Raw genomic sequence first — 24,018 nt, forward strand, 5'->3', positions numbered from 1 at the left:
TCAATAGCAGGGAGGGATGACCATAACAGTAAATAATTAGTCCAGTGACAAGGAATGTGAAATCTCCTTCAGATCAGCAAACAAGGAAGATGAAACAATACCTCTCCAGCGCCACCTATTGGATGGCAGCATTCCTTCAAATCAATGTATGAGTTTTTAACAAGTTTGTAAGCTATTGATTAGGAATAGCACCCTTTTTGGTGACACGCTGAGTAATTGCACTGGAAAAACACATCTGGAACTAACTGGCCATTTCATTCGATATGTGTTTGTTCGCCACGTGAAAACGAATATGCCCTGTGGCTAGAAAAAGTACAGTCAAATATACCAATACATGCACGAAACAAACCTCGTTCATAGCGCCAAAAGCTTTGCAGTGGCATGCACAAATGCGTACACGGCCGTGTGAAGCTGGCCTAAGTCAGGCGTGTGTCAGTTGGTTCACACACTCATGGGCAAAAAAAAAAAAATGCAACACGAAGGACTTGGAATCAAATGAAACTGTGTGAATGTAATGATATATGTAGGGGATTACAGTATTAGAGAGAGACGCAACGTTTATTGGGGAAAACTGTACAACTGGAGGCTCTAGTACCCTGTTGGGCCTTTTCTAGCCCGGATACATGATAAGATAGGTTGGGCATATAGGCTCTAGTACCCTGTTGGGCCTGGATACATGAGAAGATGCAGCAGAGGCTCTATATGTTATCCTGCCATACATTTGCCCACAGATGTTGCAACTGGGCCCCTACACACTTGTAGGCTGCCGAAGCTGGTGTCCCAGCTGGGTCCATAAATGCTTAATCAGCCATAAATCTGGCAACTGGTCGTGCCAAAAAGGTGGCAACCTGGTGAGGCATTCTTGAGAAAGCCTTGCGCGCTGTAGGTAATAATTGCCCTGATGAAAATACCTATTGGAAGCCCTGCCATAAGAGGCAACACATGTGGCTGCAGGATTTTTTTGCACAAGTCACTGAGCTGTTGTCCCTCGTACCACTACTAGGGGTGACCGACTGTTGTGTGCGATTGGCTCACCCCAGACCATCACACCAGCATTTGAGGCAGTCTGTTGCTCCACAGTGAAGGCCGTATTGAAGCGCTCACCACGAGGCCTCCATACTGGAACATGACCGTTGTCTGCCCCCAAACAGAACTTGGATCGGTCACTTAAGAGGATACAGTTCAAGTTCCCAGGACTCCACGTTTTTCACTCACAACACCACTGCAAATGAAGGCGACAGTGTTGGGGTGTTAATGATGGAAGACCTGATGGGTGCCATTGCACCAAATTGCCTTCTGCTAAGCATTTGGAAATGGTCTGGGCAGAGACTGGCTTCTGTAATGAAGGTGTCACCTCTGTCAGGATGGTGGTGCTAGTCGGTTGATCAAATGATCCTTTCTAATGGTGGTCTGTGTGGGCTGCCCAGACCCTGTTTGGCGTGTATGCCCTCATATAACCACTGGTCCATGCACCTTCTAACAGCTAGGTCAGATTGGCTAGATGGCGGGCAATTTGTCAAAACAACCATCCAGCTTCTTTCATTCCAATGATGCGCCCGCTCTAAAAACCGGTTAACTGGGCAAAATGTCTTTGAGTGCGTCATGGAGGCGTCTAGTAGTCAACGATCCCTCAACAAGAGGTCCACTGCACAGAAGTGTCCTCTGAGAGCCTTTTATAGGGGAACAGGGGAAGCACTTGTATGGCCACTGGAGACGAGCCCCAATGTTTAAGCATGTACATATCAGCCTGGGACATGACTAGGCCCTGTTATGCAGCAAGCCAACTTTTCTGTCTAGGGCCATTACTTTTATTTGGCGATAAGTATCAGCATATTTGGCGTACAGTATTTTTTTTCCAACATACAAGCATTTAGTAGCTGCCGAAAGGAGTGCCCGCTGCATTTCCTGTCTACTGTCATATGGGGAGTTCAGATATGATATCGGGAGGGTCGGTTTGCTAATTCTTAACTGTTAACTCATTTTTGCTATTTTTTTCCTTACCAATTAATATATTTTATGTGTTTCAGTGTGTTCTTTTTCAAAGAGCACATGCTGATCTGCTCGTCTCTCTAGTTCAGATTATTGACCTAGTTTTGGGAAATGCTTATTATTGAGATCTTTGAAAGTCAAGTGTCCTGTGTTGTCTTTATTGCAATCCTACGGTAATGTGAGCGTTCCACATTGATTACTTGGGTGAAGGTAAATGCTGATCGGTGCATTAGCTGTTGGATCTCGGCTTCTCGGCTCCTGACTCATTGAGTCGCTCTGTTCTGCACAGATTGGCACCAGTAAAAGTTCAGGGTTTGTTAGTTCACATCTAAAAGCAGCCGTGTTCTTGGCACGATGCTTCACGCAAGCTGCAGTGCCTACAGTAATGGCATCAGCGCACCACCAAACTGTGGGAAAGAGAGGGAGAGGCGGGTATCCACGGAACAGAGTGTAAGGTATAGTAGGGGCGGGTATCTGCGGAGCAGAGTGTGAGGTATAGGAGGGGCGGGTATCTGCGGAGCAGAGTGTAAGGTATAGGAGGGGCGGGTATCCGCGGAGCAGAGTGTGAGGTATAGGAGGGGTGGGTATCCGCGGAGCAGAGTGTGAGGTATAGGAGGGGCACGTATCCGCGGAGCAGAGTGTGAGGTATAGGAGGGGCACGTATCCGCGGAGCAGAGTGTGAGGTATAGGAGGGGCACGTATCCGCGGAGCAGAGTGTGAGGTATAGGAGGGGCACGTATCCGCGGAGCAGAGTGTGAGGTATAGGAGGGGCGGCTATCCGCGGAGCAGAGTGTGGGGTATAGGAGGGGCGGCTATCCGCGGAGCAGAGTGTGGGGTATAGGAGGGGCGGCTATCCGCGGAGCAGAGTGTGGGGTATAGGAGGGGCGGCTATCCGCGGAGCAGTGTGTGGGGTATAGGAGGGGCGGCTATCCGCGGAGCAGAGTGTGGGGTATAGGAGGGGCGGCTATCCGCGGAGCAGAGTGTGGGGTATAGGAGGGGCAGCTATCCGCGGAGCAGAGTGTGGGGTATAGGAGGGGCGGCTGTCCGCGGAGCAGAGTGTGGGGTATAGGAGGGGCGGCTATCCGCGGAGCAGAGTGTGGGGTATAGGAGGGGCGGCTATCCGCGGAGCAGAGTGTGGGGTATAGGAGGGGCGGCTATCCGCGGAGCAGAGTGTGGGGTATAGGAGGGGCGGCTATCCGCGGAGCAGAGTGTGGGGTATAGGAGGGGCGGCTATCCGCGGAGCAGAGTGTGGGGTATAGGAGGGGCGGCTATCCGCGGAGCAGAGTGTGGGGCATAGGAGGGGCGGCTATCCGCGGAGCAGAGTGTGGGGCATAGGAGGGGCGGCTATCCGCGGAGCAGAGTGTGGGGCATAGGAGGGGCGGCTATCCGCGGAGCAGAGTGTGGGGCATAGGAGGGGCGGCTATCCGCGGAGCAGAGTGTGGGGCATAGGAGGGGCGGCTATCCGCGGAGCAGAGTGTGGGGCATAGGAGGGGCGGCTATCCGCGGAGCAGAGTGTGGGGCATAGGAGGGGCGGCTATCCGCGGAGCAGAGTGTGGGGCATAGGAGGGGCGGCTATCCGCGGAGCAGAGTGTGGGGCATAGGAGGGGCGGCTATCCGCGGAGCAGAGTGTGGGGCATAGGAGGGGCGGCTATCCGCGGAGCAGAGTGTGGGGCATAGGAGGGGCGGCTATCCGCGGAGCAGAGTGTGGGGCATAGGAGGGGCGGCTATCCGCGGAGCAGAGTGTGGGGCATAGGAGGGGCGGCTATCCGTAGTAAAAATGCAGTTGCGCAGTTAAATACACAACGTGCGATGCCAAAGAACACGGTGCAAATACATGTACACTCGTGGGAATCCGGCCTAAAACACACAATTGTGCTGCATAGTAGTGCCCATTGCAGAACGCGCCCATGACCTCTATTAGATGCCAGCCTTCAGGTATTTCCCTTGTCACCTTCTGTGTGAGCAGCTAGTAGAATGGAGAATGCTACTACTGGATTGCTCAGCATGGCGCTAGCAGTGATCGTTTTATAGCAAGACTGTTCAGCATCTACCGGTCTGATGAGAGAACAAGGCTCCTTTTTAGACATTGTATCTTCTTGATGTCGGGGAAGAATCCACCATGTAGCCAGAATGATCTCTCTCTGCGTCCTTACGTACGTAGGTAGGTAGGTAGGTATCGGTGGTAGCACAGAATGTAGGATGACGCCGCCGGTAATGCGCACTTACAGTTTGCCTTGGACAACCATCTGAATACTGAACAGTAGTGTTCTATTCTCAGCCGGTCAGGATTACTGCAGCCATTATGTAGATGCCACTTTCAAGATGCCAGCTGTAGCTGTGCCAATACATATGTACCAGCCTACGACAAAGTCTGTTTAAAGAAGGAAAAACAAAAGCTTGTTGTGAATGAACTCCAAGTCTGGCACTTAGTGATGTGTTGACTTTTTTTATTTTTATTTTTTTTAGCATGTGGGTTATGGGGATAGAGTGAGAAAAGCATCACTTCACTAATCTGCTGTTGTGTGTTTGTTTCCTTATTACAGAGTTCACCATGTGTAAAAATGATTGCAACAATATCTGAATTATATATATTCCTTTAGTTTTCCATTTTTGGATTATAAAACCCTTCTTGGGCAAATTTATTTTTGGCATTGCTATACTCAAAGACCCGTAACTTTTTAAACTTTTTTTTTTCCATCAGCTGGGCCTTTTTTAGGGGCAAGGTTTGGCTTTTATTGCTACATACTTACTTGATTACTTTGATCTGTTGACCATGGCATGTAAGTGGTTAACAGTCACAGCCGTCTCCCACTGCGGATGGTGGGGGCTCGGAGCTTGAGCCTGCTCCATCTATATGCCTTAAATACATGGCATTTCCTGCAAACCAGTCTGGCATAGTCTATGCAAGTTTTTAAGTCAAAATTTTGGTGCTGTTTTTGGCTTGGTCATATTTGGACCAAATCCCCTTCTCATGAAGCCATGTGTCCCTCACACAGCAGACCGGATTCCGCATGCGGGAGGCCTCCAGTGGATTCCGGTTTTGAGCCCGGCTGGCGACCCTGCGTACCTGCTATTACTCTATTGCGAATGACCGCATCAACTCATGCGCAGTACAGTGTGTGTAATTTTTATATATTTTTTTAAATTTCCCAAGCCGGTGCTTAGCGATGACGAGGGTACCAGCAGACCAAACGCAATGTTAATTGCATATGGGCTGCGGGTCGGACGGCCTCCTTTGACATCAAGCAAACCGAAACTCCCTTGAAGCTGGAAGTTCAGCCATTATTAAGAAAATCAGGACCGTAAATATACGGCAGCTCAGCAATCTGGCGCACTGCTGGCTACCGTAGATTCACGTACGGCGATCACGGAGCAGTGAAGCAGCACATGCTTGGATCCAAACCAACAAGGAATTGCCTAGAGGTATTTCTTATGCAAAGGAAAAAGTAACATAAATGCTGCCAATGAGTCTGACTGTATTATGGGAGTCTAGCGCTGGCAGCGTCTGAACGGCGCACAACTTGTGGTCTTGTCCACGCTCTAATCTTATGACTGGCCTATAGTTGTGGTTTGTCTCAAGACCAAAATGCTGTGCTCCTTTACTTTCTATGCCGCGGCTGATCCGCTGGACTGCGCTTATTCCGTGAAGCTTTGGTGCCTGCTGGATCTACATGCCTGTAGCACGGATTAATGGCAGTGGTTTGTGGTGAGGTTACCTGGTGTGCCGGAAGGTGATCTCATGGATGAATGACCGACTTGGAGAAAGACGCTGTACGGGTGATGTCATTTATATATGGGTGAACCATACAAAGCTGGGATGTCATTTGTTAGTTCCAAGGACTTTATGAGAACCGGGGACATTCATTACATCTGCAGGAACTACAGCTTAGATATTAACCTGAGGAAGGGATCGAGTGGTTTAACTACTGGAATGCCAAGAGGTATTAATGGCAAAGACATCACAAGAAGGGTTAGATGGCAACTGCAAAAGATAGATTATCCTTTTGCTCTGATATTGTACTCCCCTACTTATGTCAAGGTAGAGGTGGTACAGCAGGGTACTAGAGCCACCATGCCAACCCGTATCACATCTTACATCCAAGCTAGAGGCGGTGCTACAGGGTACTAGAGCCACCATGTCCGCCCGTATCACCTCTTGTATCCAAGCTACAGGCAGTACAATAGGGTACTGGAGCCTCCATGCCCGCCATATCACCTCTTGTATCCAAGCTACAGGCAGTACAATAGGGTACTGGAGCCTCCATGCCCGCCATATCACATCTTGTATCCAAGCTAGAGGCGGTACAACAGGGTACAAGAGCCTCAATGCCTGTCCGTATCACATCTCACATGCAAGCTAGAGGCAGTCTAACAGGATACTAGTGTCTCCATGCCGACCCTTACCAATACTTACATACAAGCTAGAGGCGGTGCAACAGGGTACTACTGCCTCCATGCCCGCCATATCACATCTTGTATCCAAGCTAGAGGCGGTACAACAGGGTACCAGAGCCTCAATGCCTGTCCGTATCACATCTCACATGCAAGCTAGAGGCAGTCTAACAGGATAATAGCGTTTCCATGCCCACCCGTACCACATCTTACATCCAAGTTAGAGGCGGTGCAACAGGGTACTACTGCCTCCATGACTGCCCATATCACATCTTGTATCCAAGCTAGAGGCGGTACAACAGGGTCCTAGAGCCGCCCTTCGAGTGCTCAGTTTACCACAATAAATGATCCTTTTACTCTGATATTGTAATCACTTACTTATATCAATGTTACAGTCAAAAAAAAAAATCCGACTCCTAGAAGGAGTTCTCAGAATCTAATGAAACTTTCTATGTGTGATTGTAACGTTGCTATTATCCCGGCACCATTCTCTTGTGAAGTGGTTTAAAAGAAAACCTATCTTTGTTGCCCATAGCAACCAATCACCACGCAGCTTTTATTTTACCTCCAGCAGTACAAGAAATAAAAGCTGCACTAATTTTCCACGGCCCACCCTGTAGATACTATGGTGATGTTGAGTGAGTATGAAGCATAGTGTGTAATCACATAATACATACACATGAAGGCCGGCTTCACTCCGCATGCGGGATCCCACAGCGGATTCTGGCTGTAAGGCTGGGATCACACAGGGCAGATTTGCCGCGGAAATTCAGTCTGGAATTTCGCTGCCGCAAATCTGCCTGTGGCTGCTAATCCCAGGATTAGCCAGCCATGTGGACGAGATTTCTCAGAAATCTCGTCCACACGGGACGGCAAATCCATCGCGGCAAAGCCAGCAGAAGCCGGTGTTGCGGCACGGATTCGCTGGCTGCAGTATGTCCTATATATATTTTTTTAAATTCCGCTCTCTTCAATTGGAGCACCAGCCGCAGCGGAAAAGGGAGCCGCCAATCCGCTCCAAAACTTGCGGCTAAGTGCCGAGGGTTTTGAAGCAGCGCTTTCCCGGCGGAAATCGCGAGAATTCTGCCAGGATTCTGGCGTGAGAGAACCCAGCCTGAAGCTGGCTGGCGACCCTGCGTACCTGATCATTCTGTAATACATATGACCACAGCGGCTCCCTGTCGGTCATGCACAGTACTGGTTTGTTTTTTTTTGAATGTTCGAATTTCCCGCGCCATTGCTTAGCAATGACGCTGGTACCTGCGGCCCATAAGCAATGTTAATTACGTATGGGCTGCGTGTTGAACGGCCTCCAATGAAAGCCATCTGCAGCAACATAGAGCATGTTGCAATTTTATTTTTTTTCTCTTCCTCCGATCACAGAATACACAGTTTGTATTAGTGTGAGTGAAAAACGATTTTTCAGATCCTTTTTTTTTTTTTTCCTATGCATGCGATTTGCAGCAGATCCTCCTAATGGATACTGAGCGCAGATTCCGTAGAAATCCGGACGTGTGAAGCCGGGAGAAGGCTCAGACCCTCAGCAAATATGATGCAGCAAGTTTAGGCCGTGACACGTGGTTGGCTCTGCATTTGTGGCCATAATGCCAATGATACAATATGGCCAGTATGGTCTCTATTAGCCGTAAGCCTCTGTTCTTGTGCCTTGTGTTTTCCTCTTGCAGTATAACCACAAGGTATTGCTGGAGCCATTATTCAATGTGTACCGACATGCGGTGCTATTTTTCTGGTTAAAAAAAAAACAAAAACTGAAAACTAACAGACTAGAAAGAAACGGCAAACCTAAAAACCCCATTGATTCCATCACTGAAACATTCTTTTCTATTTTCTCATTCACAAAATAAGGGGGAGAAAGTGGCGGAGGGGCGAATGGCGCAAGTGTGAATGCAGCCAACCAGCTCTGTTGTGGCCAAAATAAAAGCATTTTGGGAACTTTCATCTCTGCTGCCGGAGTTCGCTTAATAAAGCAGCGAGAAATATCTAAACACCGGATGTGTGAAGCCGCTGGTTTCTGTAGAGCGGAGACGAAGACCTGGTCCTCCTAACCATAACCGGTGCCTTTTAGAGAAGCTGCTGCAATAGTTTCCTGTGCCGGAAGTGTATAGAAGGGTGTGCCAGGAAGATAAGGCTTGTGTGCTGCTATGTGAGTTGCTCTGGTTACCAATAAACAGCATTCCTGTCCTGATGTAGGATATGGCTAGCCACCTTGTATTGATGAGTCAAAGGATAACACTCCGGCGGTATAGACTGGGTACACCGTTGGCTGACTGGCCTCTAATTCTTTATAAATACAGCTAGTCAGAAATCCTGTATGATAGAATGAATATGAACACAAAAAAACTAACCCAGAAAGTCTTTTGATAGACAGTATTTAAGTATTGATTAATACCTAACAAAAATAAACCAAAAAAGTGGGTAGTATGATCGAGAGCCAAGGAGGGTCTATGCAGTTTTTAGAATGTATCCATGGCAGGGTTGGGGACCTTTACAAGGCGGTAGCAGCTGAAGCCGTTTGAGAGCGATCCCTTCATCAGGCCTTTTAAATGCCACTGCCAGTATTGACCGGGGAAGTGGCCAGGAATGGAGTCCTCCCTGGTTGCGCTTGGGTGTCAACAGTTGAAGACCGATGACTCCTGCCAAGTATGGCACAGGCTTGGATCCTGAGCCCACTCTATACATGGTCACCTGAAATCCACTGTACTTGTATGGGGGATGTCAGGAAGAGGTTTAAGGGCCTTTTATACAGGGCAATGATTGCCCAAACAATCATTCATGTCAACTTTTGTTCTCCATTGTTGTCCAAACTAAAGCTGCCCAGTGATCACACAATAAAACTCCTGTTTGTTGATGATCGCATCTTTTATATGGGTATAAAAAATAATTTATCGGTAAAGCCTCTTGTGTAAATGGGTGCTGTGCTGCCGACCATGACTGAAATAATAACTGAAACCAATGGGCACGTGAATGGTCATTACTACATGAAAATGTAAGCTAAAGGGGATGCCAAAATGATTAAATGTAATATCTGGAGTCTGACTGCTGGGACCATAATCATGAATACGAGATCCCCTGTATGAATGTTATGGTGGCCAAGTATGTGCCCTGTAGCTCCATTCATCTCTATGGGACTTGTGATGGCTCCTGTTATCGAAAAGACAATGTTGGTATTCCCATTGAGAAGCCTCGAGGCCATGGTAACCTGCGATGTTACCGCGACACACATGCTGCCCTAGCCAACAGCCTGTTACATTCCACTCTTTGTCTTCCATTGAGCAGAACCTCGTAGGAACCGTGATCTGATAATTGGTGTATGCATGTGAAAGTTGATCAATAATGTATAGTGCCTACAAGTATGTTACTTAATCCTCCATAATTACAGGCCATCCATCTGTCAGCTAATACAGGTATACAGCAGGTGTGGCGGAATTAGTGTCATGCCGAAGCATTTTCTCCTTCTCCTCATTGGCTCTTACTTGGCTTCTTGTTTAGTTGTAGGTGAATGCAGAATAAAGGGAAAGCTCCCCTGTTGCACCTGGTGAGGCCACCAATGGTCATCCCGTCCTGGCTGTGTTTGAATGCAGAGATGTCCTGGAGTATGGAAGCGGCTGAGCTCGTTATGCTACGCTCTTCGGGAGTAATGGGGATGACCTGACCCAGCAAGCCTTCATGTTTCCAGAAATCTTGGCCATCTCTGCAGTTAGTTGAGGCCTAGATGCAGCAGTCGGGGACCGCCTCACTAGGCAGGACGGAGTTGGAGGATCTCCCTTATTGAGATAAAAATCCACTCTGCTTGCAATATAAGGGGTTTGCCAGTCCCCATGTACTAGCAATATACTTGTTGGGTCATTTCTTACTGGAGTCCTACTGTTCTTTCCTGGCTGTTGGACCTGTGCATACTACACTGTTACAAATACCTTTGGGCTCTCTGCATGGTGTGGAATGGAGTTTTATGTTGCTGGTGCCTAGAACCGTGTGACACAAGTGTTCTTCCCACATTCCTTCTACAAGTCTGTAGCTTGAGATTGGTTGGGTTGTGCAAGGTACGTACATTCCTGAGGACGGAGGCCTGATCCGAGGAGTCTGCTGATGGAGTGAATGCAGGAAACCAGTGCAATGTGTAAACGAACGCAGAAGGTTTACTTCCCTTACTATATATGATAAATATATACCTCCCCGGAGTAGCGGCGCCCATCCTTCACTTCGATCCAGTATCTGCTGTCTAGAGTGTTCGATGGCCTCTTTTCTTGTAGCTTCTGCCCCTTCCAGCGTCTTGTATAATTGACCCAATTAGTCAGGCATAAAATGTAATTAGTATACAAAGATTAAATTGTTTTTGCTCCTTTTTGTGGCATAAGAACTGCTGGGTGCATGTTTACATGTATCGCGTCCATCCTGAGGCCCGGCTTAAAACGGAATTTCACTTTTAACCAAATTTCACAGTTTTAGCTTACAGAGAGGTTAACTATTAAGATGCTTTTGCTTTTCAGTTTTTTATGTAATTTTGAGTTATTCCATATAAATGGCCGTTCTTAAAATATATTGGGTTACTACATTTAATACCACTAAAGAGGGGTCTTGCACAGAGTTGATTTGAATTGTGGATTCCGTGATCGCCATCCGCAGAGACGATACGTGGGCATTGAAATGCTTAGACTTTTTCCGGTTCGCTCACACTTGTGGGTAGGAATTGTGGATTTTGCGTGCGGAAGAAAAATCGCAGCCGCTCTATTCCACTCGTATGGGCTCTATGGATGCGTTCGATCTGCAGTGCATGCGCAATTATCAATTAGCATTGCGTATGCTCACGGATTCATTTGCAAGTTACTAGGAGACCAGATATACAAAGGGAATAAAGCAGGAGTTTGTGGGCGGACAACTGACTGCAACCTCCACTTATTCTTCTGGCCTTTGGCCAGTTTATTCGCCGGCGGTAAGCCACTGGAGAATCACGCCGGCCGACGTTTCCCATAGCATTGCTATGGAAAGCACCGGTACCTGTCCACGAGCAGAGAGTCATTGCGATTCTCCGCGGCGGGCAATTCGCAGCATGCTGTGAATTGCCCCGATTCTCCGCGGTCAGCCTATCTATTACATAGGGCTGACCTGCGGAGAATCGCCGGCGGCTCTTGCTCCCGGGCGGTGGCTCCCGCGGTGGAGCTTCACCGCAGGATACCGCATCACCCGTGGACAGGCGGACTAAGTGTTTTTGTTTTTTTAAAATTGTTTATACTGCTTCCGAAGTAGTACTTAAGTAGTATTAAACCAGCCAAGCCTAGAGAGCAGTATCCCTTTCTGCAGGCTTTCAGAACATCTCACCATGACAGCACAAGGGAATGTCGCCTGAGCGGTTAGAGGGTATTTCCAGGGGGTTGAGCTACTTTCTGATGTCCTTCCATGCTTGCGATCTTTCTTCCATGCGGACGATACTCTGTCCAAAACTCGTACATCTGCAAGGAAAACCACATGCATACGCGACCATTTGCAATTTCTTTCAACAAGCATTCGCAGGTCTTCCGCTGTGGATATCCGCACGCAGAATCCGACCCGCTCGTGTGAGCCCCGCCCAAGATATATACACTTGATATCAATGGAAATCGGCTCAACATTTTTCATTTAGTAAAACTGTCTCAGGCCGATTTCACATCTATGTTGGAACCTCCGGCTGAAGGCTCCAGCACAGATCTGGCTGAAAAATCTATCCAAAAGCTGGGTAGAATGCGGTTGGAGCACCGCTGTGCGGTTCTGTCCCAAGACGGAGCTGTTCGGCCACGAGGATTACCCCTTTCCTGTTCTCTGAACCGTGCAGGAAAGTAGAATACACAACACAGATGTAAAACCACCCTAACAGTAAGAAGGTCCTTGTTGCTCATAGCAACCAATCACAGCGCAGCTTTCATTTCTCAAGCTGTTGAAGCAAAATACTAACTGTGCTGTGATTGGTTGCTATAGGCAAAGCCGTACACTTAATGCGCGTCGTGAGGCCAAATGTCCTTCAGCCAAGTGCCTGGAAATGATTCCGACAGTCACAGGCCGGTAATAATCGTGGCACCTGTGTCTGGATGGAGCACAATAAACAGTTGGAACTGATCGTGCTTGTCGGATGATTATATGGCGGCAATTCGTTGATACGACCATCCAGCTTCTCACATCCCAATAGTGCGCCCCTCTCAGACTCTGGTAATGAGGTGAAATCTCATCTCTGTGTCGTAGAGGCGTCTAGTGGTCAACAAGCTTTACACAAGTGGAAGAAGAGGTCACTACAAACAAGGAGCCTCCGAGAGTCTTTTATAGGCCAAGGGAAGGAAGGGGTGGGGGGGACTTTTAGGGCTTCAAGTGGCAAGAGCGTTCATGTTAGCAAAACGACAACTCCTTCTAGCTGCTTTATTTTGAAAGTGTGTGTATATATCAAAACCTCTGAAATAAAATGGAGGAACTAATTCTATACCTTTTATTCTAGACTAAATATACAAATTTTAAAATTAAAGATTAGAAATTTTAATATGAATTTTAAAGAATATATATTAATAATTTTTTTAACTATTTGTGCACATTACTTAATCTATCTTATTCGGAGTAAAGAAATTCTGTAAAAAAAAAAAAAAAGATAATTTAAAAAATTTAAAAAAGCCATATTTGTCAAGAAGAAAAAAACGCTGTAAAAATAATTTGGGCAGCCCAAGGAAAAAAAAAAGTTGCCATAAAAGCTATCGCATGTCTGAAATCCCTAAAGTGTCTGTCTGGTCCCTAAGGGATGAAAAAATGGTAGCCATACCTATTAGTGCATCGATCTTTCCGTTGATCTTCCAAATAATGAGTTAGGAGATTGGGTAGATGTAGCCCAGTACTTGGCCTTCTGAGGGCGCTGACTGTAACTAGTCGAGTAGTCTGCCTTCACCTATATGGGCGATGTCGATAAGCCTGTATGCACGGCAGCAGTGATGTCGGTACAGACCTGTCACGTGGCGACCACGTTCTGCTCTTGGCAGAGAACACTTGCACGTAGTTCCTCGGGGCACCGTGGCTTGTGTGTTTGTCGCCTTGTCCTAGAGATGAGTAGGACAGTGCGGCTCTATTTTCCTCTAAGTGGGACAAGGTTTCTATCAGCTGACTTGTCCATCGGGTAGTGGAAGCGGCTGCTTGTGAATGGCACATTGTTCTCTAACGGGACGATGGACCCGGAATGCTGAATGAGCCTGGAATAGGCTCTGCGCCGGATCTCCGCCGTGGACACTGTATTTACTTGGGAGGTACCGTGCTTTTGACTAAAAGCCTATGTAATTTCTGTAATTGGATTGATTGACTTTACACAATTCAGTCGGCGCAATATTAATTTGTTCTGGAAAGATGATTGAAAATAGTCAATTCCAACCATAACTCTATGGTTAGCCAGATCTGTCATCTAAAACCCACAAGATGTCACCCCCAAATGATTACAGACTGAGCAAGTCCTCGCATAGACACATTAGAAAGCCATTCTATGATGAGCATCTTAAAGAGGTGATTCCGGAGACTACCATATTGACAACTTCTTCCCTGACTAGGTCATAAATATTGGAAGGGCAGGGGTCCAACGCGGGTCGCTGCCACCAATTAACTGTTTGCAGTAAGTGACACTGGCGTTCTGGAAAGGTACTGCAAGCCCCAGCCCATTGAAATGAATTGGAAAGGGTATAGAACCATTAATGCTGCTGCACATTCTACAGAGCGGTATTATTACTGGTGGACAGCGTTCTAACGAACATCCAACTGGGGGTGATATGCTAAAGATATAGTAGGTTATCAAGGACACAAGTCACCGGTACTAGGGCATGTTCACACAAGCATAAATTGCTGCAAGCTGCCTGCGTGTACTTGCTGCGTGCCACCATTCACTATCTTCGTGTGTACATGGCAAGATAGTACATGCTGCGATTTTTATTTATTTTCCCCTCTTCCTGCGCATGTGTTTTATGTGACCTGCAACATGGCAGAATGGTACAGCATATTATACGCACGTAATATGATGCGACCGTACGCTCGTGTGAGCCGACCTTTTATAGTCCTAGTAAACCTCTTACAGGCTGCGTTCACACAAGGTTTTTTTTTTTTTTTTTTTTTGCTGCAGTTTTCAACTACAATTAAAAACTACATTTAAAAAAAAAAAAGCGTGCTTTTTTTGAAACTGCATGTATTGTTAAAAACTGGATGCGGTTTCTTAAGGCCACCCACACGGCCGGGTCAGATTCCGCATGTGGGGTCCCGCAGCAGAATCTAACCCTGTGCCTGTTCGCAGTCTTCATAATCTGTGCTGCAGAAGTGCAGGCCGGCACACATGCGCAGTACAGATTCTGCCGCACAGTAGCTAAGTGATGACGTGGATTCTAGGAAGGGCCACACATGGAAGCCGCACATGCTGCCATTTCACCCCCGTGAGCAGAAAATCGCAATCTATTTCCGCCGTTTTGCTGTGGGCTGGTTTTGCTGCGGGATCCAGAGGTGGACGCCCGCTCCGGATTCCGCTATGCAAATCCGCCCATCTGCAGGCGGCCATTCCAATAGAACACTGGATGGAACCATAGGCTTTATCCATATGCCGTTTATGGTGATTGACTGAACCCTGGGATAGAAAGGCTCAGCAGGTACATTAGTAGTGTGAACCCAGCCTTAGATTGGCTTCGACCTTCGGATGCCTCACATCCTATCATGTTCATATGGTAAAATGTCTGCCAATGACATCACAATGCCACGCAGCACAGTAGTTTACCAATGTGACATCAGCAATAACCTAATGGTATTTACGGTTGCTTCATATTGGTGGGTGGCAGTTTAATAGTGTGCCGTGAGAACATGTAGCTCTCCAATATTGCACACGCCTACATGGCCTCCCAAAACCATAGCCAGTAGAGCTCCACCCAACACTTGTTTGCTCGTAACTATGGGTGGAGGAGGGATGGGAACTCTGCAGATTGTGTAAAGCCTACAGATTGGAGCATGGGCTCTACTGTATAGTTCATATGGAAATCTTCAGCAGTCTGAAAGCAGAAGTGTAAAACATCTTACTTGTGGTATAGATCTAGAATGGTTTTGACATCATGCAATATGGCGTATTCTACTGTATATACAACACACACTTTCAAAGGACTTTCTAAGCTGCCGTAAACTGTAGCACATACCCAGAAATGACAACATCATTGAGGACACGACAGAAGTTCTGAGCAGTGTAGATGTGATTCCAGTAGCTATAACACAGTTAAGGCCACATGCACACGGCACGTCCGGCACCGACCATAGCCGCTGACCCAGCGCACCTGTATTTCTCCACCTTTATCTGTACTGCGGATTGCTGGCCATTGCACACACTGGCAGTACAAATTTTCCCTCACTGTCACTAGGCAATGATGTGGGTCCCACGACCTTAATGCAATGTTATTTACGGAATGGCTGCAGGTCAGAAGGCTTCCATTGACTTTAATGGAAGCCGTCCATGTGGAGCCCGCACAAAAATGGAGCATACTGCGACTTTAATCAATTTATTTATTTTTTATTCACAAGCTGAAGTCGCAATTGATTTCCGCTCATGAGCATGAAGAATCACTTTCCATAGCATGCTATGGGCAGTATTTGCTGCAGAATGCTTGCCCCGGGTTCTGCAGCTAAAATCCACCCATGTGCATGAGGCCTGGCTGTAGCAGGACATCTGTGAGGAGTCTTTTCTCCCTCCTCCTTCTTTCTCTCTTTTCAATAGACTTCTGTGGGCGTCATGAGATTCCCCCACACATACACTTCCTGGATTCCGTCTGTCTCTGTTACTAGAGACAGACTGCACCTGGCAACCCGTAGTAGACAGCAGATTGCAAGGAAAAGACAACCCTAGTAGCCAGCACTTTTGAGGGATTTTTCAGCACGAAAACATTTTGGGTAAATACACTGATTTGCACTTTGCTGAAGTCTACTGGCTATTTAAATATTGGTGACCTATCCTTTTGGATAGGTCATCCATATCAGATTGGTGGGGGTATCCTGCTGATGATCAGTTTTAAGGGACTATGACGCTAGAGTGAGTGTTGCAAACTCCTCTTCGGTGTGTCATGACTTGTTCATTGGTCACATGACCTTTCTGAAGTTCAGCCTCATTCAAGTCAACGTAATTGACTTGTAATGCTATACAATGTGCCGAGCGCCATGGCCCCTTCGAACAACTGAATGGCTGTGTTGCCAGCAGTCAGACCCTCCCCAATAATAATCTCCTGAAAAACCCTTCCTCCTGAAATCTGCTGTGAATTTAACCCCTTCATCTGAAGTAACATCAACTGGAATTGGGAAAAGGCAGCAACGTCCCCATCAGTCTGTCCTGTGGAGGCCAGCAGGATGGAGTCCTTTGCGCTGCGTAAAGTTCATGAAAGAGTTTTTTCCGGAAGCATTGCTTGTGGTTTCCAGGTTTTGGTGCTCTTGCATGTCTCACATGAGTAGTCGGTGCGTGCTCTTCCTGTTCTACACCCTCTTCATCTCATCCGTGTAGACTACGTCTAGAAGCACCCGGGTTCCTCTATGGAGCAGTTAGAAGACCTCCATATTTGCTTCTGCGCCCTTGTACTGTAGGGGGGCGAGAGGACTGTGTGTGTTTTTGGACAGTTTGTTTCCCCAGTATTTTGGTTATTATTGGTTTCATTGTGTCCGTTGTCCATTTACACGTGATAATCCTGTGGAGGAGTGACAAGCAGAGCCGTCCACAGATGGGTGTCTCTGGTTTGGCTGACAAGTCATGTTTCAAGATCTAAGAGGCTCGTGCTACATGGTAACTTTGGTCACGCAACATCAAGTATCAGGCGGGTTGCGCAAACAAACTTTTTAGCGACATCCTGTGATTTCGCTTTTTTTTTATTTTATTTTTTTTTTATTTAATAGTCAGAGTGCAGCTCTAAAAGAGTCGCAGACAAGCGGGAGCATCTTTTAATTTTTTTTTTCTTTCTTCCATTGATGCCAGAGGATTGACCCCATTGATCATAGATAAACAGGTTACAAAAAAATGTTTTGTTTTTTTTTCTGGACAAAACCTTCTAGAGCTTTGGGTGTTGATTCCAAATTTGTGCTCCTATTTTGACTGTCAGGAACAGATATTTACAGACAATAACCTTAAAGCCTCCCTCACACAGGCGCTTTTTTCCGTGATTAATCGCGGTAGAACGCTTTCATTGTTTTCAATGGAGCCTCTCAGACAGCCGCTTGATTTTCGAGCGGAGTCTCTTTCTGTTTTTCGGCATTAAGCGCACCTCATTCATGATGAGGTATGCTAAACCCAGATTGAAATCGCGTCGCTTTGCCGCGTGAGTGAGGGAGGCCTTACAGTAGAATAAAGAAGTGTAGATATAATTGCAATTAAATATATTTTATAAATGTACTAATAAACAGTAAATTCCGATTAGGGTAATATGCAGTTAAAAACTAAGAATTTTCATAAGCAGCATGAAAATATGAGAAGTTGGGTCATTCTCACGCACGGTGTCAGTAAAACGCCACAGTTTTTAGTGTCGTTTTTGAACGCACCCCATAATTTCAATGGGTGATGAGGTGCGTTTAAAAGCGCAAAAACGCGCCATAATAGAGCCGACAGCGCCTGAGCGCAGGTCTGCAGCTCCCCATTGGAATCAATTGGAGTATGGTACCATGATGAGTGCGCCAATCAAAAGGCAGAGGTAAAAGGCGCGTGTGTGACTGCGGCTTCCGTTGCAACGTTTGCATAAGTCCCATTTCTTATGTAGTGTTCTCCCTTGGAATACCCCAGCAGTAATCAGTCGGCATCGCAGGCAGCCACTTTACGCGTTACTGTTCATCAGTTGTACGTATGCTTCTGAACGATGGGTACATTTGGTCTTGAGATGGGTAAATCCTTTCATTTTTTTTTTCCCCTCACTGCCTTGATGAAGGGTTTCATAAGGCCTGATTTAACCTGTAATGGAGGAAGCAGGAGGTCCTCAGAGAATACATGACTTTGTCAGTGAGATTTTAGTCCCCAACTCTCCAAATTCTGGCTGGCCCGTCCTCTATGTAGTGAGATTGCCGGTCAGGGAGCCCGGAGGTTCTGCCTTCTCAGGCCTAAATACTTTAAATCTGCCAGTGTTAAGTGGTGTGGAGTGAAGGGGTTTTCCAGGGAGAATACCACTGATGACCTATCCGTCGCTCGGGACCCCGAACGATCAGCTGAGCGGGAGCGTGCTGTCAGCGCTGCGAATACACAGAGGTCGGAGTGGAAGCAGTGGAAGTCTCCGCGCTGACCTGTGTGTAGTGGCCGGCGCTTGCAACTGAAGGCACAGCTTGCATTGATTTCAATGAGAGCCGTGCCTATATGGAGTGGGCGTCCATATACCGCCATGGCATGCTATGGAAGAACACCTTTCCCATTCACAAGCGGAAATCGATTGCAATTTTCTACGTGCTAAGGAAAAAGTGCAGCAGGGTATTCTGCACAGACTGCTTCCATTGGAAGCCGTCCGACCCCGGCCCTTCTGTAATGACGCTGCAGAAAGGTCATGGATTCCGCGTTATTACCTAGCAATGCAGGGAGAGCAGGGTTTTGGAGAAAAACAAGATAAAACTTACTGCGCATGTCCGACAGCTCGCCATCTGGACCATCCGCAGTATGGTAAAGAAGAATAGCCCGCTACGCATGGACGTCGGCCGTGCACGGGATCGGATTCCGCTGTGGGCTCTTGCATGCAGAATCCCGCCCGGCCGTGTGGAGCCGGCCTTCAGCTCATGAATTGTGCTGTGTGTAATGTTCATTATCCTTCCAATCAGACTTGTAGTTGGGATTTTTGCCATGATTTTTTTTTTTCTACACTTATTTTTTGAGATCCCTGATAAATAGCGCGGGATTAGCGGAGATTTAGACTGGAAGGGAAAAAAAGTGCGTGTCTCTTTTAATAGAAGCGGTAATTCCTGAGCAGTCGGCCCCGTGTTCTCTCATGTGTATGGACTTAAATAGCTGACCCAGTGACCCTGCTTAACTGGCAGCACAAACACGTCTGGTTATCCCGGCTCCCACGGCGGAGAGTCTTCCCTGTAGCTGATTACATGCGGGTCTTCACGGACCGGCGCAGCACTTGGGTTACATCGTCTTTCACATTCTGCAAACCTGGGTAGTGTAGAATGAGTTGTAGTCAACCGGTCTGATTATTTTGTTATCCCCCCCCCCTTCCCCATTGCTCTTAATTCTGACTCAAGAAGTTTGGGAATAAGTGGGGAATGTTTGCTTTGCTCCTGATTTGGAGGAGCCTTCCTGCAGTGGAGACCAAGCCAAATTAAGCCCTTTTCGTTACGTTGATCGCTGGATCATGCAAAACTGAATGGCGATCGTTCCGTGTAAACCCTGCCAATACTTTGTCTTTTAGTTTAGTCAGGCATAAAAATCAAATGCCAATCAGCCGTTGGCAGTGTATGGCTGCCTGCTCACAGTGACTGACAGCGGGCGGCCACAATTGATCTCCGGCACACTCTGAACAATTATTGCTGCTGTGTGAAAGCAGAGGAGCGACAATCTTTGGGACGTCTGCCAGGCACTTAAGCGCCAGAAAGTCGTCCTGTAAAAAGGACCCTTAAAGGGGTTTTCCGAGTTCTATTTCTGTAAATGCAGCCCCCCATGCAGTAAAATAAGCATATACTCGCACTGTCGCTCGCCCCTCCACATCTGTGACGTCCAGCTCTGCCCCGTTTACTGGACATCTCAGGTGCTACAACCAATAACAGCTCAGCTGGGGACGCCTGTATGTGACGTCGGAGGGGAGACCCGGAGAGTATCTGCTTATCTAGATCACTGCATGAGGGGCTGGATTCACAGGAATGGTAGAACTCGGGAAAACTCTTTAAGTTGGTTGATCCGATCTGCTGACTGCAGCAGGGCTGGCCAATAGTCTGACGCATATAGGTGCCTCCTGACTGGCCAATAGTCTGACGCATATAGGTGCCTCCTGACTGGCCAATAGTCTGACGCATATAGGTGCCTCCTGACTGGCCAATAGTCTGACGCATATAGGTGCCTCCTGACTGGCCAATAGTCTGACGCATATAGGTGCCTCCTGGCTGGCCAATAGTCTGACGCATATAGGTGCCTCCTGGCTGGCCAACAGTCTGACGCATATAGGTGCCTCCTGGCTGGCCAACAGTCTGACGCATATAGGTGCCTCCTGGCTGGCCAACAGTCTGACGCATATAGGTGCCTCCTGGCTGGCCAACAGTCTGACGCATATAGGTGCCTCCTGGCTGGCCAACAGTCTGACGCATATAGGTGCCTCCTGGCTGGCCAACAGTCTGACGCATATAGGTGCCTCCTGGCTGGCCAACAGTCTGACGCATATAGGTGCCTCCTGACTGGCCAACAGTCTGACGCATATAGGTGCCTCCTGACTGGCCAACAGTCTGACGCATATAGGTGACTCCTGACTGTCCTCCCAGATGACAGGAAGGAGGATTTGCGTTCGTTGAATTCATGTTAGAGTCTGAACAAATGTTCAGTGGCCTGATACGTTGTGTACGGAAGACTAAGCTGCCTGTCCACGGCCGGGATGGAATATCGCTATCGATATCCCGCCGCGGGGAAGGAGAGGGAGTTCTGACAGGTCTCCGCGATGAGCCTATCTAATACATAGGCTCACCGTGGCAAATCGCAGCAAATCACTGCATGCCGCGATTTCAATCCCACAAACACAGAATTGCTGCGATTCTCCGGTTGTGGACGTCGGGCTGCGCTCTCCATAGTTAGCCTATGGAAAGCATTCATTGCGTCACCCGCGGATAACAGTGTCATATCGTGGATTAAAGTCCTTTTACATGGGTCAATTATTGTCCGGGGGGGCAGTGGATTGTGTACAAATCCCAGATCATTGCAAAGTGTGAACGTACAGCGCACCAACAATTGGTGAGGGCAAAGTTGCAAAGTTTGCTATAGATCCGCAGCCATATCCGTCACGGGCAATATGTCCTGTTTTGCATGGTGCACCTTAGATAGAAGGCTTGGACATACACTACTGTATAGGTGTGCAGCCGCAGAGCGCCCTTTGACTTTAATCGTTAATCTACCACATTCTATACTACTTTTGCGGTTGTCCACTATACAGAAAAGTACAGTTTGCTGCACTTACCTATGCAGAAAACCCAAAAAGATATAAGGAGGTAGACCAGCCCAACGGTAGCTGGAAGGAGCCTGTCTTGGGTGAGCGGAACCATATGGATGTGTTTGACGTATACTCTGGGCACTATTTCAGTGTATATGCCGAATGTAACACTCTGATGCCCTATAGAGCCAAAGTCATAAAATACTGCCAGCTACATTTATTTCTAGAAAAATGGCAAATGATTAAAAGCCATCTGTCACCATGACGCCTGCAAGTTGTATCTGCTTCATCAGGAAGTGACCGGCTACTGCTCAGAGGTATTTATAAATAACCAATACTCCAAATGTTAGTGCTTGATGAGGTAGATGTGAGGCAGGTTTTGTGCGGCTGCCCTGTTTGTTTTATGTAGTCACCTTGTGTACAGTTACACCTCACTTTTTTCTGTATGCGTGTTTTTGTGGTTGTGATTCGCTATGGGATTAGTGCACCCTCTTGTGGAATACTGTGTGTACTGCAAGTGGAGAATTTCATAGCACACACTGACAGAATATAGCGGTTTGCTGATTAGATGCAAATGAGCTGATGAATCCATTGCAGCTGTTCGTTATGAACTTTTCTAATGGTCAACATCTGACTTTTGTAGGGAAAGCACTACAGAAATTTAACTTAAACAAATCTGTTCAGGTTTACGGGAATATACAGAAGCATGCAGTCAGATCACTTCTTTCATCTACTAATCTGCACTAGAAAAAGTAAAGCAGGTTATTGGTTGCTGCGGACGAGTCTGCACTTCTTTTTTTCATGAGGCCAGTTGTGTTTCTGGGCCTTTTATAACAAAACATGGATGGCGGCGGCTGCAGGAGCGTCACTGGTGAAAGGTGATGGCGTCACGTTAAACTCAAAAAATGCAGCATTGTCCACTTTCTGTGAAGGTATCTTGATTCTGTCAATTGAACTATAATGGATGTTAAAGCGACCCTCACCTAAATGTATTATATGGTTGCCAAGCCTTGTCGCCATTCCTCTGCCCTCAGTTCAGTCTTAGTCAGTGCTGAATGACTGGAGGGGGCTGGGGGCTTTGGACTGCGTAGCATCCCCATGTAAAGCAACAGTTTGCCTTTGCTGAGTGTCCTCTTTCATTTTTCAAAAAATGGAAACCCAACGGAATGGAAGCAAACTGAAGCCTTTTCTATTTGCTTCCCATTTTTGAAACTCCATAAATGTAAAAACGCAACAAGGGCGATATACACACGGACTATATGCAGTAGTTCGGTTCGTGGATATGCTGCCCACACTCAGAAAATCTCCTAAAACCCTTTTTGGAGAAGATGGATTAACTGCTTACTGAGCAGATTGCATGCTGCTCATAGAGTCTATGGAGAGTTTAAGAAGTATGATGATCCCATTGAGATGGCAACAGAGAATCACACGCTGCAGCTAATAGTGTGGTGTTTTTTTTTTTTTGTTTCGCAACTACTGGAATCACATCTACACTGCTCAGTACTGCATATAATGTAATTCATGCTGCTGCGTCTCTGTATATAAGAGCTAGTGCTGGGGGAGCAGGATCTTCCTATGTGCAGTGTATGGGAGACAACATAGCAGCCAGTTTACGCCAACTCGGGGAAAACTGAGAATTGGAGCTGGAACCTGCAGAGGGAGAAACTGGTGAAAACTGCAGAATACAAGTCATGAAATGGTCTCTTTCCTCATGTACACACAGCAGTTTATTGTGATGCAAGATTTTTAAAGTAAAGTATTTTCAAAGTTACTCCAAATATTCCACAGATTCCTGTGTAATGCTGCAAAGTGTTGGTAGATGCCAAATTTAGTTTGCTTACAGTGCAGAGCCTCTGTCCATTATCACGTACTAAATGTTGGTGACCTTTCCATTGTGTTCTGCTACATTCTCTGTTTGTTGAAATCTGTGGGTCATTTCTTCTGTCCAACTGATTATGTCTTTTGTCTCTTGTTTTTTTCCCCTTTCTTCTCACCCCCATAAATCATTTGGTTCTATCAGACATTTAAACGTCTCATGGTAGATGAGGTAAGTCTGTTCCGTGTCCCGGATGTGCCTGCTGCTTCTCATCTTGTGCCTATTTGTGTGCCACTTCATCAGATCCAACGGCTGAAATGTATGTTGTAAACGTTTTATCATTCACACCAGACCCAATAATGTTCCGCTAACCGAACTGATAGTTGGAGCATTAATGCCCTATGTGTTACACTCGTGTGCATATAGGCTCCTCCATTGACACGATTGGAGTCATTCCCCAAATTGGACCTTTCATGAGATATACATTCCAGCCCTTGGGTGCTGTCTCTCTAACTGAAGTACATTGCTTGGCTTGTGTGCAAATCTAATAACCCAACATGTGAAGAACTAATGAGAAAAGAGAATTATAGTGAGTAGATAAGAACCTGGTCATGTCCGCCATGTTGAATAGTTGTTTAACCCTTTGCAATCCAATTTTAGATTCAGGGTTTTCCTAGAGGGCTTTCTCTTTCTGCCATTATACAATGGCGCCAT

The 24,018-nt window shown here is 46.9% G+C and overlaps 1 protein-coding gene across 3 annotated transcripts in view; it reads left to right on the forward strand.

Annotated features, from left to right (window-relative positions):
• Positions 1-24,018, forward strand: part of DIAPH1 (diaphanous related formin 1) — a 231,586-nt gene that overhangs the window by 21,880 nt on the left and 185,688 nt on the right. For 2 of the 3 annotated variants that reach the window (XM_066590633.1, XM_066590631.1), the window contains exon 2: positions 23,509-23,535. The exons of the other annotated variant lie outside the window; for it this stretch is intronic. In XM_066590633.1, the coding sequence (XP_066446730.1) occupies positions 23,509-23,535 (27 nt within the window). The remainder of the gene's footprint in view (positions 1-23,508; positions 23,536-24,018) is intronic. 3 annotated transcript variants of the gene reach the window in all.

Source organism: Eleutherodactylus coqui, chromosome 2 (genome assembly GCF_035609145.1).
Source record: "Eleutherodactylus coqui strain aEleCoq1 chromosome 2, aEleCoq1.hap1, whole genome shotgun sequence".
Lineage (NCBI taxonomy): Eukaryota > Metazoa > Chordata > Amphibia > Anura > Eleutherodactylidae > Eleutherodactylus > Eleutherodactylus coqui.